Here is a 17899-nt window from a genome sequence, read left to right as displayed (position 1 = left end):
ACAGACGGACGGACGGACACAGAGCGAAGTGTCAGTTATGGGGTCTCGTAGACAAAATCTGCGCGGGCGTTAAAATAGCTGAGGCGGATGCACAAATGTATAAACACACACGCACCGTTCGCATCAGCTGGCGGAAGCCCTTACACCTGCATTCGATACACTTTAGACTTTAGAGTTTAAACTTTAAGGCCAATACCTGCAGCTTGTCCAGCACGGTCTGCAGCTGTGCTCGCTTGCCGCTCAGCGTGTCCAGCTGCGTCTGTAGCTCTGCTTCTGCCGCCGCCAGCGCTGCCTTCTTGGGACCCACCACCTACAGTGGAGAGTACAGTATTAATTTCTCCAATAGGTATGGAAAATACGCTTTTGTTCATCATATTTTAGTAAAATTGGATCTGAACTAAATATGTAAGTATCTAAAGGCGGCGCACAATAAATGAGTATTTTAGTAGAACCAGGCTCATACCAAATAAAAACTAGAGAGAGCTCTTTCAAATAAAACATGAGGTGGGCTTTCTTATTTTTGTGGTACATATTTATGAGATATTCATAGATACAGTTTAACAGATTTTCGTAGAGGTATAGCTTAGTCTAGCCCTATCCTTATAATATGATTGCTCTAACCTTGATGACGCGGTCGTAGACGTGCATTGCGCGCACCCAGCGGCACAAGCCCTCGCAAGCGCCAGACACTTTCGCGATCACGCTCGGCTCGAACTCGCGGTCCGGAATATATCTGTACATGGATGCTGTGAGTATGCGTAACCAACATAAACAAACGATATGATTCTATGATCATTTGTTTCGGCTCGCAACTCACAAACTTTGTAGCGAATTATTGGATAAGTGTGACAGGACCCTAACATTTCAGATACATTGATATTATTATGTCACATCGTACAATTCATTCATCAAAAGGGAAGGCCCGTATCGAATGTAGTCCGTTGTCTGGTCACATTTACGTTTAAGCTGGACCCTCCTTAAGATAGTGTATGACATAGGTAATAAGGTGTAGCTTTATTTTACATCAACAAGCTTGGCTAAACCTACACAAGATAGACAAAGTCGAAAGTTATTTTGCTGATATTTAAGATTGCTCACTTCTCTCTAATCTTCTTCATGATGGCAGGCGGGATGTTGTCTTTGTCGTAGTTCTTCAGGCTCTCCAGGAACTTCATGTCTCCTAGCATCTTCTGAGAGGGACCCCAGTAGTCTTCGTATGTTTTTCCTGGAACCAATAATTTGAAATTATAATTTGGCCTTAAATAGGAAATATTAGGTACTCAGGAAGCGCTACCAGCACACACAGTAAATAATCCGAAAGCAATATATCCTATTGATTCATTGGGCGGCGAACAACGTGATAGGAAAAGTTCGCAACGATGGTGCTGTGAACTGGTGTTGCCAATATGAAACTTAATTATTATCCTTTCTTGATAAGGGTGTAGTGGGTGGTTAGCGACTACTTCTGCTAGTCGACCGTCTCTTGATGGTACAGAAGTTAATGTTAAATTCGTTGATAGCCTGCAATCCTCTCGCCAGTGGCTCCAAGTAGCTGTCAGCACACAGCGGCCACACCCTGGTACACCACGTCGACTCGTGGGCTAAACCTGGTTGAGGGGGCAAATTTGTCGTCGCCAGAGACTGCATCTATTACTCCTCCAATCGTAGCGGTTCTCCGTTCCATTGGGTTAAGGAGATATAGACGAGAGGGTGCACCTGTGTTGTGCGCGAGCACTTGTGCACCTTAATATATCCCGCGTACTTGACTTGCCTTTAATACATGGACTTGGAGTTTGAAAGTCCCGTGGCGATGGGTAGAGGTAGAGAGGTTCAGTACTGGTGTAAGCTGGGCTTTGTCTGATACCTGCACACGGGCGGTTGAGGGATAGTGGTCGCTCTAGCACTGCATTGGGTTGCGACAGTGCGGTTCGGCAGCACCCTCAGCGACAAAGCAGCTCTATTTAGAGTGGCACTGCTTTCCTCGCATAGCCGGGGAGGGGGCTAGAAAAGGTGCCCCAAACAAATGCTCGCCCCAACAACCTGATGGGAGGCAGTTACCGCGGCTGCCTATACACCCGCCTCCGCGCGGTGGTAAAAACAGGAATACAAAAACTCCACTTAAAATGACTTTTGGCGCATGGAATGTGCGAACCTTATTAGACCGGCCTGGTAACATCTGTCCCGAACGTAAAACCGCCGTTGTCTCCCGAGAGCTGAGACGCTATAATGTGAATATAGCAGCTCTAAGTGAAACGCATTTAGCTGACGAAGGTGAGCTTGTAGAGCACGGTGGTGGCTATACGTTTTACTGGAAGGGTATAAGTTCTGCTGAACCTAGGCGTTCTGGTGTAGGTTTTGCAATTAAGACTACAATAGCCAGAAAATTAGAAGTATGTCCTAAACATGTTTCCGATAGAGTATCTTCGATAAGATTACATTTAGATGACAATAACTATCTTAATATCATAAGTGCATACGCACCAACCTTGGATGCTAACGACGAACTTAAAGACAGGTTCTATATTTCTACATATTAACTTACCATTTGCATCCGTCTTCCTATCTCCCTTAATCCCCTTCATGACGCAGACAGCCTCCATCACCAGCTTCACCCCAGCAGGCGGGTTCTTCATGGACTTGACCAGGGTGATGTCTGCCGGTTTGAGGGTGTCCAGGGCTTCTAACGCTGCTTCGAGAGCTGGCACCGCCTCAGCTAGGTCCGATTCGCAGTCATCCTTTATGGCTTGTGCTGCAGCTGCTGCTTCATTGGCTAGGGCTTCATCGGCACCCACAATCTGTTTAAATGGTTAACATGATAAATGGTTGTCAGCTTTAAACTGAAACCTGTGTACGTACTAAGATATATGTTAAATGGTCTGGGAAATCGTCTTAAAAACTCAACAGACGTCACTCGAGAAATGGGTGGTACCAACCTATGATATTCCCTGTATCAGGGACGGCGAACCTTTTCGTATCAACGTGCGTCTGAAGAAGTCATAAACGTGCCATTCAATATTTATATTTCAAAATTTGCCTAGTTTGGTGCTCACTACGCAGAGGTGGATCTACAACCTTCATTGTTGGTAAAATAATTATTTCGATAGTACTTTTGTGGCAAGTAGCGTGCTACAAATTTTTTGTCACGTGCCACTGGTTGCAGCTTACCATTGGTTCATCATCCCTGCCCTATATCATAGGTTTGTACCATTTATTTATACTTTTTCCGTTTTCTATTAAAATTCCATTTACACCATCTTATTTACAAATGCGTTGTTCACTTGCTACTTGCAAATATACTTGAACTGGCAGAAGTCATTTACCTCTTTTTGCTTCTCAACGACGACCGTGTCCTGTTCTATCTTGATCATCAGTTTCTCCGTCTTGTCGGAGGTGTCCACCAGCTGCGGCTGCAGCTCAATGAGGTTCTGCTGCATCACGCCAACCTGTCCCGCCGCGTACTCCAGCTGCTCCAGACCTGTCTCGTATCTATAGGAATAGAATAGAATAGAATAGTATTTATTTCCAGGAAATTTGTTTAACAATGGTTCTTAATATTTATGTATGGTATCAAAATTTCTGCCTCATTGGCGTGGAAATATTGTCTAATTATTATTTCAAAACATTTTCTTTAGATCTTATTCTAATTAACATGCCTTAAGTAACTACGTCTTATTTTAAAAGATCTTATTACATATTTTAACATAATATTATAACAGTAAAGTCAAAAACATACATTAAAGTCATTTGATATATACTTTTAAATTTTTAAATACTATCGTCATAGTATTTAAAAATTTAAAAATAAATAAAAAAAAAAAGTAAAATAAAAAACAAAATATAACAAGACGAAGGAAGAGAAACTAAAATTCCGTGTCAACTTTACAATCATGGATGATGGAGGTTATGTGGTTATAAAATAATATGGCGGATGGCATATTACGTGGCATTGTGTTGTATCACAAACACGTGATTCGTAAAACCTAATAATATCCCAATATGTATATTGAATTTGGAAACAGAAACAATATTATTCTCTCCAAATGCAAATAATCTTTTTGCTTATATCAGGTGTACACAATTAAGGTATTTAACATATTATTTATACTTATTGTTCTGGGTTATACATGGTTATACATATGTCCTAGGTTTTTCACGTATCAGTGTTTTGTTCTATTTTCAGCTCTCAAATCATAAAGCTTAGTACATACTTGTAGCTTCATCAAAATACATTTTGGTTCTTACACGTGGTGCACACAATACAGGTACCTACCTACTTAACCTAAATTACCATAATTATAATTCCTCATTTAGTGTTTTTTGTTTTGAATGTTTTATCTCATTTTAGTTTTTTACTTTTCAGCACTCCAGATACCTATTAAAAATGGAAGTTAAAGAAGGAAAGCTATCCAGTATACAGGTCCACTTCAATTCAAGTTACAGTCACACTTTTACAGATTAAAATAATAATGTCATAACTACACAGTATAGGGAGATAAAGGTATAAAATTGTTATTAATTGATTAAAAATGTAATAAAATAAAATTATAATGTCAGATGATAAGGTCAAGTTTTCAAATTCCATTTATATAAAAAAAAAAATATATATATATATATATATATATATATATATATATATATATATATAATTACAGTATAATATGTCAAAAACAATTAAATAGTACAGAGGTATAATTATTATTAAGCTAATGTCAGGCCCACAAGAGTCATATTCACATATATGTCGGTATTATTTCATACTATATCAATAAATTAATTCTATGCTAATTATAATGTCCTATTATCGGTAAAATAAAAGATAAAAATATATAATATTAATGTCATAAATAAAGATAAAAATATATAATAATAATGTCATAAATTCATCCTTAGCCTTAAAAAAAAAATAATCTAGATCCAATCAAATGTTGTCATATTATATGTCATATACCTATTCTATATATTTAAAGTTAGTTTAAATTTATTTGCAACTGCTATATCGTTGAAGTATTCTTGTACTGAATAGTAGCATTTTTTTAATAGCCACTCAAATAGATCCTTCTTGAACTTATTATAACTATTATTGTCATTTTTTAAATTGTCTGGTAGGTTATTGTAAATTTTAATTGTCATACAGTAAGCGTTTTTGCTATTTAATGCTGATTTTTGTGTAGGTATATTTATTTTGTTTTTTTTTTTCTTTTGTTTCTGGTTTCTTTATTGTCTTTATTTTCAAATAGAAAATCATGCTTCTTTACAAAAAGACATGATTCTAGTATATACAAACAGGCTAGTGGAAGGATTTTAAATTGCTGAAACAGCGGTTTGCAATGAGTGAACTTGTCTACCCCTGCCATGGCTCGTAAACATTTTTTTTGTATTATAAATACCCTGTTCACATCCACCGAATTGCCCCATAGTATCAGACCATATCTTAGAGATGAAGAGACATAACCATGGTAAGTTACTAAGGTGGCTTCCTTCGATACTATATTTTTAATTCTTTTAAGCGCAAATATGAATCTATTAAGTTTATTACAGGTAATATCTATATGCATTTTCCAATTCAGGTTTTTATCTATATGTATCCCTAGGAAAGTAGCTGATGATACACATTTGATTGGCGTTATTTTATTTTCTAAATGTTTATTTTCGTCAATATTTTCTTTATAAAACTTAATAATTTTTGTTTTTTCTAAATTTACCGTAAGATTATTAGTTTGTAGCCAATTTGTAACATTTTTAATTTCATTTTGCAATTCCTCATTTAATATATTTCTTGGGCATTTTATTAAGAGAGTGGTATCATCAGCGAACATACTACAGTCATATTTTATTATTTCTGGCAGATCATTTATGTAGATTAAAAAGAGATTTGGTCCCAACATGCTACCCTGCGGCACTCCGCATTCAGAATCTTCATATTCTGATCTATGCGAAATTTCTTTGTTTTGTTCAAGTTGACTTATTTCTACACACTGCTTCCTACCTGTAAGATATGATTTAAACAATTTAAGTACATTTCCCCGAATACCGTATTTTTCCAATTTATCTAATAATCGCTTATGATCAACGAAGTCAAACGCTTTACTTAGATTATTTATTAGAGAGGTTCACAACAATAGTATTATTTGCAACACTATTTATTAGAGCAACCCCCTTTATAATATGATCATCATCGTTATCACGACGCAACTGTCAATAATATTATAGAAATCACCAGCATCTATCTAATCGTTTTCATCATAATTAGTTTTTTCGTTAAAAATGTAATCTTCAACACGACAGTCACCAACGCTTTAGAAGTAACTATTTTCATCGTCTATAAGATACGTGATTATTCCTTTAACTATATGTTTATAATCATCAATTAAAGCATCAACTTTTATTTCATCAGCATTAAGAGTAATATAAATACATAACTATTACATCATTATTGTTATTATTATCATTTATATCATGGCCTGTCGGCATTCTTCTGATTTAATCTACTATTGAATTGAGACGTACCGGATCCTGGCCTTCGTGATCTGATCCACCTTCAACGTGTACAGACCCTGGAATGACTTCAGCAGTTCGAGGTAGCTGGTCGGTGTCACATATACCTTCCGTCTCTGTTCCGCGTAGAATCTGATAAAAAGACAATTTAAGGGTCTGTTTCACCACTTTCTGATAAAGTGCCTAATAGGCTATTCGCAACTTTTTTGACAGATTCTCCATACTTGATCTGTCAAGTTAATTGGTGGATAGCCTTATCAGGAAGTAAAGAAACAGGCCCTAAGTATATTAAAACTAAAGTCCGGAATCAGGGAGTTTTATTCAATTTATAAGTAGTCATTCGTCTCAGACATAACACCCTGCTGATTTAATGATTTTCGTGTGTTAGGTACTATACTCGGATTGGTTTACACACCTCTCGCTGAGCTCGACAACCGAGGTATGGAACAGCTGGCAGACGGCGACGCAGGCGAACCGTGTCTGTTCGTCAACATCCTCCATGTTACTAACGAACATCGACGCCACGCGCTCCAGCGCCTCTGGCGGCCATGCTGTGAACCTTATATGAAATTTATTAAAAAACTTTAATTTTAACTTCTGCAAAATAAATTGTCATTGGTATTACTTTAATTACTAGTTATATGGAATACCATACAATGTGTTAAGTAGCTAATAAAATTTTGTTGTACTAAACATTCATTCACCACATTCTATAGTAAATGATTTGTTTGATTTGTGGCGGTACCCACAATTCGCCTAACATTCCTGCATCGCGCTATCGAAGTTTTCTGAGCGCGTCGGTATATATACGACAGCTGAGATGTATCACGTGGGCTCCGGCCTGACCGAGCATAACACCTCGCTCGGTCGGAAGATCTTCCTTTGGCCACCACACATATCCCACATTGGTGACCCTCGACAGAACACGCCTCCTTCATCATCAACACCCCCCACCCCTCCGCACCGCGCCAGCCAGCATCGCCTCATCGGGTACATCGTCCACTAGCCGCAATGTACCGCGGCCTGGGCGACTCCGCATCGGCATCATCGGGCTCTCGCACTACACCGACCGGTCAGCAAGCAGAGCACATCTCTCCTGGTCAGCACGTAGCATCGGCCCCGCACGGCAGCTTATCCGACTCACTGGATCCAGTGCAGCAGCTTACAGTTCCGACTCACTGGGACTCACTGCAACAGTTCCGACTCACTGGAACTCACTGGCACTAGGCGACTCAAGCGACAAGACTTCAAGATTCGACCTCCGGTCTTCGGGGGGGAGTGATGTGGCGGTACCCACAATTCGCCTAACATTCCTGCATCGCGCTATCGAAGTTTTCTGAGCGCGTCGGTATACATACGACAGCTGAGATGTATCACGTGGGCTCCGGCCTGACCGAGCATAACACCTCGCTCGGTCGGAAGATCTTCCTTTGTGGCGGCCACACACATATTCCCACAGATTTTTTACACTTTAATAAACATAGCAACAAATCGTCAAAGAAATCCCAAAAATCTGAAATCCATCATTAAGCATTTGTGGCATTGCATTTACATAAATATTGCACTATAAGTGCACATGCGTATACGTCCATGCGTGCACGTATAATATAAATGAATAAATAGACTTTTATTCGACACAATATGACATGTACGCATGTGCGTATACGAACGTGTACGTTCACGCGTGCACGTACGTACCAGTCAATGGTGCAGCAGTTGATGAGGGAGGGGAACATGCGCAGGCGCACGCGGAACTCGTCCCCTATGGGCGACGCGGCGAATGCGACGCGCAGGTTCGCACGCACACGCTCCACGTAGAAGCCGAACATCGCAAGTGGGGTCGTCTCGATCTTCTTACCCTGGTGATTTTTTTTATATTGGTAAGAGAATTACTATACAAGGTGTACCAAAACTAAGTGATAGTACTTTAAGGTGAGTATGTGTTCCTTGTAGAGAGTTCACTGTGAAAGTGGCAGTGCTGAAAGACCAACTTTTTTTTCTCTTTTAAGTAAAGTATTATCACTTAGTTTTGTTACAGCCTGTAGAATCGAACCATAATATTAATATGATGACCTACCACCGTGTCCGTATGCCACACGTATTTTTAAAATTTTCGTGTACTTTACGTGTGCTCCAATAATTGAATAGTGTAGGGTAGTTTCTCTAGGATAGCTATACTTACGGATCGCACGTCGCGGATGGCGGCCTGCATGCTTTCGAGTATCTCGACGCGGTCGTCGAGCGCGTACAGGTTGGGGATGTCGCCGGAGTTGAGCAGCATGTTGATGTCCTCCACCATGCCCTCGTACATTATCTGACAAGCGGATGTTAATTAATTACAAAAAAAAAAAAGAAAATTATACTAGATACACGAAAGTTTGAATCACAAAATGGGTCTCAGTGTTCGTTCTAATTTAAATCATGTACAAATGACACTGTAGGGTCCAAAATGCAAATGTCTAAAGCACCTTGTTGTCAAAAACTATTTACTGGATAGTGGCACTAGTCGACGCGCGTCTAAAGCAGTCGTAGGACTGTGTTTTGGCCATCGCAATTTTGACCTTATAAAATAGTTTGATTATGAATGACTTACTTGCGTATCGGAGAACAAGAAGACGATCGGTTTGCCACCGATGCCGGCCTTCATGAGCAACTTCTTGAGGTCCTCACGCCACTCGTGCTGCCCGTATGACCGCGAGATCTCCACCTGCAATCACACATGACATAAAAAAAAACAAATATAATATAATATCAAACAAAATATAAGTTTGAAGGCAAGACCACACCAAAGCGACACCACGCGGCAGCGTCGCAACGCTACATTTACACACGAAGAGCGGCTTACCTCATACTATTTCATATATAAAGAATATTTGACTTTGACGCCTCAGGTCGCAGCAGCGACGCGACGTAGGCCTATTTGTGCTTATGATATGTATGGGATGATATAGAAGATGCATATAGAAGGAGCCTATATCCATCTTCCCCGTCCCGTCCCGCTTTCATGACAGAAAACCGGATTTATAAAATATAAATTACACTGGCGCAGCCTTAGCGCATCAATGCGAAGCAATATTGTACCTGCACGACGTTCATTTCCAAAATAAACGCAGCCAACTTCACTGCACTGCTTCGTCCGCTGCCACCGACTCCGACCAACAGCAAATTACCTAAAATATAATATAGAACTGTTAGAGAGTTGATAATTATGAACTAAGAATCTCAAAGCTCAATACCATCAGCTTACAAGAACTAGCCTAATGCTATTAAATATTGACATCTCAATCGTTAGATTGACTTAAACGAGATGGCGATTGGCGGATCACGGATGGCGGAGTTAGTTCGATTGAAAATTATTAATTTCTCCTTCTCTTTCCAAGAACAGAACAGAGAATGAGTTCCGTTTCTATCACATATACCGTTTTCATCAGTGTGTTTAAAGTATTACTTTATTTCTCTTTCTCTCTCTCTCACCGTTGTCCTGCAGCAGCACGCGCGCCGCTCGCGAAACATGGTGCAGCGCGTACCGGAACATGACGAGGCTCATCGGCGCCGCGGACATCATGTTGTACTGCTCTACGTAGTACTCCATCTTGGCGCACATGTCGTTTACGTCCGTTACCTGTTCACACACAACTTTATATATTATGACAGACACAACTATAATCTTAAGTTCTGCATCACTTTTTTATGTGAGTGATGGTTTCAACTATGGCTGGTCTGTATGTCCGTCTGTCTGTATGTTACCTCTTCACACCCCAACCGCTGAACCGATTTTGCTGGTGTGTCCCGGGAAAGGAAAAACTTAAGTTATTCGCGCGATAAACAATTTACAAAATATACCAGGGGGCCTATTATGAGCTTTTAAATCCATTCACTTTACGTCCTTATACTGACTGTATATTGTATAAGGACGTAAAGTGAATGGATTTAAGAGCTCATAATAGGCCCCCTGTGTGATGCAAGCATCGCACATTCCTAGGTCAGCATAATATCTCAATATTTGAACGATTTCGTAATGTTTTAATTTTTGCTATACTCATCATTATCTTTGTGTATATAAAATGTGTCTGCTATAATACGCTATCACTTATTCTTATAACATTACTCTTAAATCATTATCAGGTACGGGTCTGTACACCTTACACAGGTGTACAGACCCGTACAATACCATTACTATTTATTAGCAACACAGGTAATAAACAAACCATTTAAAGTTATAATTATACAAATACTATAAAAAATGCAATTTTCAAACATATTCTGTCATTGCTATTAAAAAGCCGAGAGAGAAAAAATGACTCCCTCGCTTACCTGATCGTACACCTTCGGATCGGCGTCAGGCTCCATGTAGTTGCCGAAGAACACGTCAGCCGCGTGTCGCTCCGCACACTTCTCGCCATCCGGCACGTAGCCCAGCTCGCTCAGCACCTGGTCGAGGTGGACGCGGTAGCTCGCGTACGTCTCCTTGTACACTATGTCGAATAGCTTGTTCCTGAAAATAGTTTTCATTTGTTTTTAGCCCCCGACAAAAAAGAGGTTTGTTATAATGTTGAAGAGTCTGTCTTTGTCGTTATCGGTTAAATTTTTATTCTGACTTAGAAAAGTCAGAAAAAATACATTCAAAAAATTGAATCGAGGAATGTTTTTAAACTTCTTAATTTAATATTATTACTATTCAGACAACATTACTGCTGTCTCAAGATAGGTACTGTAACTCAGACTGACACAATCGTACAGAATATGGTAACCAAATGTAGCTTTCTAAAACAAGCATACCTATCATCATCATCGACGAGGCGGTCGGCGAACACTCTGTACACTTCGTGCAGCCACAGTAGCACCAGCTTGGACAGGTCGCGCATGCGCGGCGCGGGCACTAGCAGGACGCCGCGTACTACGCGCGAGAAGTCGCGCAGGTTGAACACGTAGTGGCAGCGGGTGGGCGTGGGCAGGAACGCCGCGCGCGCCGCACGGTACACGCCCAGAGTCGCTGATACCACCGCCTGCGCATTTCGTGTCAAACCGCGACGGAACACACTTTTAAAATCTTAATCTTAAAAGACGAGCACAACTTTAAGATCGCGAAAACCACCGAAATAAGGGAACGGCACAGATTTTGACTTAGGTCTTAGACATAGTAAGCCGCGAAAAACCAGGGGACACGCTATTGGTTGTTAGTGATCACTGATCAGACAAGCCGTTGTTGACAAAACGTTATTATTGGTATAGTTATTTAGGTTATTAATAAATATATACACGCGTCGATTCTCTCGACGATTCTCCAAATTCGCCTACAATCTTGTACCTATTAGGCAAGGGATTTAAAGAGTGGAAATATACCTTGCTCGCTCTAACAATGATCTCTGGGAAGTCCTTCTCGAAGTGCCAGTCCATGATGGTGGTGAATATCTTAGTGAGTGTAGCGTCGGCGAAGGCGTCCAGACCCACGAGTATCGTGTGGCGGGTCAGCCGTGACGTCACCTCGTTGGAGCCCCCGCCGGGCGGTAACATGGCAGCCACGAGCAGCTGTGAGAGAGAAAGAGAGTTGTATGCGACAGAGATGAAACTACTTGATAGAAGGCTACTTACAAATTTTATTACTTTACAATATGATGATAGGGATTCGCCTTCTTGTAATAGACTACATTTTATTGCAAGATCATTGTCCAACTTCAGCACTTCTTTTCTTTGCAAATGACAAAACTTATTGTTTTTTGATAAGAAGCTGACTAGACGTATCAAGGAATAACGCTGCAATAATTTCGTATTATTAAGTAGAGATGAGTTAAAGTACCACGTCCAGGAGCTCTTGTCTAGCAGCAGAGCGCAGGTCGTACAGGTGTCCGTGAGCGAGCCACTGGCGCAGCAGCTCCAGGGGCGGCTGCGCGCCGAACTCCTCCCGCTGCGGCATGGACACGTCGTCCACGAACAGCACGCACTTCTTGCCCATCGACGGCCCGAACACGCCCTTCCGCCGACGATCCACTTTCGACATTATTATGTCTTGCGTCTATAAATTGACACATGAATTACAAGATTTGATCGTAATATCTTAGAAGACATAAGCAGCCCATGCTGCTTAGACGTACAGCAGTACAGTAATCTCTACTTTTAATCAAATCTACCAACAAAATAGGATCATGGCGCATTTACGGTTTACTTTAATTCTAATTATTGTCAAATCAAATAATATCAGTCAAATGAGATGGGCCCGATGTCATAAGTAGTTTATATACGATTTATGTGAAATAGCAAATTCGCATTATGTAGGCATATTAAGTTTCACATTACTACAATATAGTAAGCAATTTTTAAAACTTTTTAATCGGGACTTAACGCGACTTATTCAAGAAACGTCGAGAAAAAGTATGTACTCGTAGTAGCATTACTACTTGAATAAGTCGCGTTAAGTCCCGATTAAAAAGTTTTAATTAATATGCAACGCGAAAGTTTAAAAAGTAAGCAATTTTGATGGAAATGTAACTAAATATATCGCATAACACGAGTAGACTCTATCTTAGTAAATTACCTTATATTTAAAAACTCCTCACCTGATTAGCAGTAGTCCTGGCGGAGAAGGTGATAGTATTCGTGATGTACTTGTCCCGCGGCAGGGAGAGCAGGTAGTCCAGTACGAGCGAGGACTTGCCCGTCCCGGTGGGTCCGACCAGCAGCACGGGGACGCGGCAGGCGACCATGCGGCTCACGAAGTACCGGAGACACGCGTTCTCGTTCGTCAGGACTATTATCTCGTTCACCTGTCAGAGGAAGACAAATCCACACTTTCCTATTAATATTATACCTACATGCGAAAGTGTGTCTGTCTGTCTGTCTGTTACATCTTTACGCCCAAACCGCTGAACCGATTTTGCTGAAATTTGGCATGGAGATACTTTGAGTCCCGGGACAGGACATAGGATACTTTTTGTCCCGGAAAAATGTACGGTTTTCGCACGATAAACGAGTTTTGGCGCAACGGAGTTGCGGGCATCATCTAGTCATTCAATGAAGGTTTCGTTTAATGGACTGATACGTGTGACTCACGGCTGTGCGTGAATGTATAGATTGTAGACTATAGAGCATTAGTTGGCGTGTGTTCCGAAATATAACTCAGTATACTGACTGGTGCTTATCACATTAGGAATTCGAAGCCATTTCGTGCGGGTGTGCGACCATATTATTGTATTGGTAATAAAAGTGAGACTTATTTGTAGTAAGTGTATGAAACTGACATTACAAGTAATTTGGGTGTGATACATTTTCTATGTCTAATGCACTAGCCACTAATCATGATATTTCGGAACGAATCAACAGTATGGCGTCGATTCATGACATCGTGAACACTAGCCAGTAAACAGGGTTATATTTCGGGACACAAGCTTGATATAGCCGCCGGATACAGAAAATTCAAATCAATACTCTAATCGCTTTGATTCAAACTTTCTGTATTCTCAACATCCTACTGACCTTGGCATCGGGCGCAATGGGCACCTCCTTCTCCAGTTCAGTCCACTGCACCCAGCTGCCGTTGTTGCGTTTATCGTACACAAAGTCAAAGACTGTGTCTCGATCTGGGAACACCTGGCTCTTGTTCAGCTTGAACGCCTTGGGTCGAGGGTGCGCGCTCACTTGGCCGTCCAGCAGCTTTCGGAAGTACGAGTCGAAGGTTTTGCGGCTCTCGCCTGGAAGACATACCTAATCATGATAAATTCCCCTTAGGAAGAGAAACAGCAAGTGTATGATGCCATGAATTTGGTTGAATAACTAGCGCGTTCATTGAATGACAACATTTAATTGAATAATTTGGCCGAACGTTGACTGAACAGTCGTCACTCAACGTCCAATTAGGTAATTGTAATTTGTAACATAAAAGCCCTTAAAACATAGCGGATATAAAATCAGTCAGGTGATGAAAATTTAGTTAATTATTTTCCACTGCGTCAATAATAGCAGTGTATCGATATTTTTTTTGATTAACTTGAAAGTGCGTTATTAATGAGTTTAACGACTTGACAAGTAGTCCTTTAGTCTTTCAATAAAATGTTGTCTTAATGAACGCGCTAGTTATTTAATTAATTGCAGTTAGTTTACTGTGACATATAAAAAACATAGATGGAAATAATGGATAAAACTAAGCTGTAACTTCTTTCTGGCAATAAATGATTTATTCATCACCTGTAAGCGTAGCGGCGAGTCCCCACAGCAGCGCGAAGAGGAAGGTGCACTGCAGCCACACCGTGCTCACCTGTGTCTCACCCTCCAGCAGACACGACAGCAGACGGCTGAACGACTGATCAACAAACAACTTATTACAGTTTGGTATGTAAAGAAGGACGGAAATACAGATAAAAATCACCAAAAATAATAGGAAACATGCAAATATAATATTTATGAAAATTTTGCTAATAAAACGTTATAAAAATATAAAAGAAAGGCCACTGAAAGGTTAATATAATATTATAAAATATTGCTTTTTTTTTTACAAAAATTACGAATTGAAAACGACACTGGTGTATCTCGCCGACGCGCACGAAGTGTCGGCACCGGGTGAGGTGGTCCAGCAGCGGCGGCACCAGCCACCCCACCTGCTCCAGCTGCTCGGGGATCAGGCGCGCGCTCAGCGACGCGAAGTAACTGGTCTGTACTCACATAGTACTGGTGTATCTCGCCGACGCGCACGAAGTGTCGGCACCGGGCCAGGTGGTCCAGAAGCGGCGGCACCAGCCACCCCACCAGCTCCTGCAGCAGTTCCAGCTGCTCCGGGATCAGACGCGCGCTTAGCGAGGCGAAGTACGACGCGTGGAACGCGCGCCAACCTGGTCACGTGATAAACTTATTACCCGGTTCTGGGACAAGCAGCGTTATCATGAAATGTCTAATGTTTTTTTGTCGTCAACATCTTTTGTTACTGTAGGATAATATACCAGTTCCTTACTCATACTTGTTACCTGAACTTTTTTTATTTTTTAATAAATAAGGGGGCAAACGAGCAAACGGGTCACCTGATGGTAAGCAACTACCGTCGCCCATGGACACTCGCAACATCAGAAGAGCTGCAGGTGCGTTGCCGGCCTTTTAAGAGGGTATACGCTCTTTTCTTGGAGGTTTGCAGATCGTATCGGTCCGGAAATACTGCTGGTGACAGTTCATTCCAGAGTTTTACAGTGCGCGGCAGAAAGTTACCTCCGTCCAGTAGTGACAGATTAACTAATAACTACCCCCCCTGTCAGTGTCAGATATGACAGTATTCTTAGAAAACAAGACCCTTTCTTCAACACATACACTTAACCTTGTTATATTTTGTATAAACTATCGGCAATAATGGCGCTAGAAGTCCCAAACGTGTGAATTCATCTATGATCGACGTACCCAGCTGTTCAGGCTCCATGTAGATCATGCCGCAGCGGGAGACGGTGGCCGGCGACGCGAACTCTAAGTCCGCCGCCTCGAATATCAGGTTCATCTTGGCCGTCATCTGTACAATCGTTACACAGAAAGGACAATTAGATATAAAAAGTTCATTGTCCGCCATTATGCAAATTTGAAATCAAAATGGCGGCAGCGTATAGCGTGCGCGTTGTTACGTGAAAACTGAAACGTATAATATTGCGGCAAGGATCTTGATGAAAGTTGTCATAAGTTGAACCCACAATCATTCATACAAATAACAAGTAAAATAGGAAGACCCCATGGCGACGCTGGCTGCACTGAATAGATTAAGCGACTTCTATTTTTATCATCATTAAATATTAATCAACCTCTTCCATCCCATATCAAAATACTGGTAACAAAAACCATCATGTTATCTTTTCGACGAGAGTGGAGGCATAATAAGACCAAGTAGCAGCAATAAAACTGGTTTAAGACCTGTATAATCTCCCCGCTCATGAGACACAGCTTCCTGTTGTCGTCCAGCACGGTGTTCATGTCCTCTATCCACCGCGCGTCGACCGGCCCGTCCAGCACGATCCACTTGCGTTCCCGAGTCGCCGACGTCGCGAACTCGCGGAACGCTACAGATACAACGCCATCTGACCTGCGCAATAAATATACGGTTAAACACAAACAAGAAGTTTCGAATACAGTAGAAATGTATTAGAATTAAAGAAGAACAGCAGTTTTGACTTGGTATAAAAAATCCGCGCACACGCCAGGCGATCACGTGTACGCATATTTCATACGTCACAAGAACGTACAAATGCGTTTCGCACGTCGCGTCCTAAACACGATAACAGGAATCACCCTACTCTTATTTCTCCTTATGTAAGAATGTTAACAGCATGGTTAATAGTCTTCGTGTTAGGTTATTCTAAAGTCAAAGAGTAAAAGTTATTTTCTGGAAACATCCCTCCATTTCTTAGAAGTTTTCTTAAAAGCTAACCCATTCCAGCCCAATAGTTTAAATAGTATTTGACGATATCCTCATCGTCAAATACTACGACGATAGGCCTCAGCCCTCAGCCTTATTCATTACACTCACCACTCATGCGACACCGGGTCGAAGCATCCATACAGCTGACCCATGGTTATGGCTTTAGGGTTGATGATCCTGTAGACCGCGCCGTACTCCTGATGTCTCGGCGGTGGCTTCATCAGCTGTAGAGCTCGCAGGGCTTCGGCTAGGGTCTGGTAAGCCTGCGTCTTGCCGCCCATCGCCGGACCAACTATCATGAATCCGTGACGGACGAGCATCATTTCGTAAATCTGAAAATGGAGAAACGGTTATGAATCATAATATTATGTAGAAACATAAAACTATAATAGTTTTAGTAGGCATTTTGTTCAGCGAGTAAGGAATAACAAAGGTTGCGCACAACTTTAAGATTACTTGGCGAAACTAAACAGCTAGTAATCCCTCGTCATGGTTTGATCAATGATCTACTTACTAGCTTTTTTCGGTGTGCATCACCCCGCTCACTTCTTCCCACCAAAATTAATTACAAGCGCCTTCCTCTTGCAATTTAGTTGGGGGCGAGTATAAATCTCAACCTTTCCCATCCACCAACCTGCAGTATCTTCTCCGTATACCAGTCTGTCGACTGGAGGTTTCGTTTAGCTAGCTCCTGGCGGATGCACGCGAGCAGCTCGTCGCGGTCCGGCTGCGGTACCTCCACTCCAGGGAACAGGTCTGAGGTGATGCCAGAGAAGAGAGGCACGTCCTGGCGATATTGAGGATTTTAAGTAACTGCAGGGGAGCCAAAAAGGCTGATGTACCCTAAATTGTATGCAAAAAACAAGATGGTTACCCACAGATTGAATACATCTTGCAACAGATAAGCTAAGGCATTTGGTAGAGTATATTGTGCAATGTCTGCTGTCAACGCCAATTTTCGGTCTACCGTTTTTATGAATGGGAAGCCAAAAAATTTTTATCAAATGGTCCAAGTAACATACGTTCTAT

General features: G+C 41.3%; 1 protein-coding gene and 1 long non-coding RNA gene across 2 annotated transcripts in view; one reads left to right on the top strand and one right to left on the bottom strand.

Annotated features, from left to right (window-relative positions):
• LOC121732501 (dynein axonemal heavy chain 3) overlaps positions 1 to 17899 on the bottom strand; it is a 64749-nt gene that overhangs the window by 22437 nt on the left and 24413 nt on the right. Inside the window, exons 29-52 of the mRNA XM_042122402.1 lie at positions 17505 to 17657; positions 16979 to 17202; positions 16366 to 16534; positions 15868 to 15973; positions 15148 to 15314; positions 14674 to 14788; positions 13966 to 14180; positions 13050 to 13256; positions 12293 to 12508; positions 11839 to 12024; positions 11275 to 11501; positions 10810 to 10990; positions 9970 to 10117; positions 9577 to 9665; positions 9089 to 9202; positions 8678 to 8809; positions 8194 to 8354; positions 6911 to 7054; positions 6508 to 6627; positions 3321 to 3486; positions 2543 to 2795; positions 1099 to 1225; positions 622 to 733; positions 197 to 310 (exon numbers count right to left, since the gene is read on the bottom strand). Coding sequence (XP_041978336.1) covers positions 197 to 310; positions 622 to 733; positions 1099 to 1225; positions 2543 to 2795; positions 3321 to 3486; positions 6508 to 6627; positions 6911 to 7054; positions 8194 to 8354; positions 8678 to 8809; positions 9089 to 9202; positions 9577 to 9665; positions 9970 to 10117; positions 10810 to 10990; positions 11275 to 11501; positions 11839 to 12024; positions 12293 to 12508; positions 13050 to 13256; positions 13966 to 14180; positions 14674 to 14788; positions 15148 to 15314; positions 15868 to 15973; positions 16366 to 16534; positions 16979 to 17202; positions 17505 to 17657 — 3846 coding nt within the window. The remainder of the gene's footprint in view (positions 1 to 196; positions 311 to 621; positions 734 to 1098; positions 1226 to 2542; positions 2796 to 3320; positions 3487 to 6507; positions 6628 to 6910; positions 7055 to 8193; positions 8355 to 8677; positions 8810 to 9088; positions 9203 to 9576; positions 9666 to 9969; positions 10118 to 10809; positions 10991 to 11274; positions 11502 to 11838; positions 12025 to 12292; positions 12509 to 13049; positions 13257 to 13965; positions 14181 to 14673; positions 14789 to 15147; positions 15315 to 15867; positions 15974 to 16365; positions 16535 to 16978; positions 17203 to 17504; positions 17658 to 17899) is intronic.
• LOC121732502 lies at positions 3894 to 4587 on the top strand. The gene is made up of 3 exons (XR_006036387.1): positions 3894 to 4083; positions 4181 to 4262; positions 4361 to 4587. It is a non-coding gene; the product is annotated as an uncharacterized LOC121732502 (long non-coding RNA).

Source organism: Aricia agestis, chromosome 12 (assembly GCF_905147365.1).
Source record: "Aricia agestis chromosome 12, ilAriAges1.1, whole genome shotgun sequence".
In the NCBI taxonomy this organism is placed as follows: domain Eukaryota; kingdom Metazoa; phylum Arthropoda; class Insecta; order Lepidoptera; family Lycaenidae; genus Aricia; species Aricia agestis.
The sequence above is the reverse complement of the archived record's forward strand: the minus strand, read 5'-3'. Positions and strand labels throughout refer to the sequence as shown.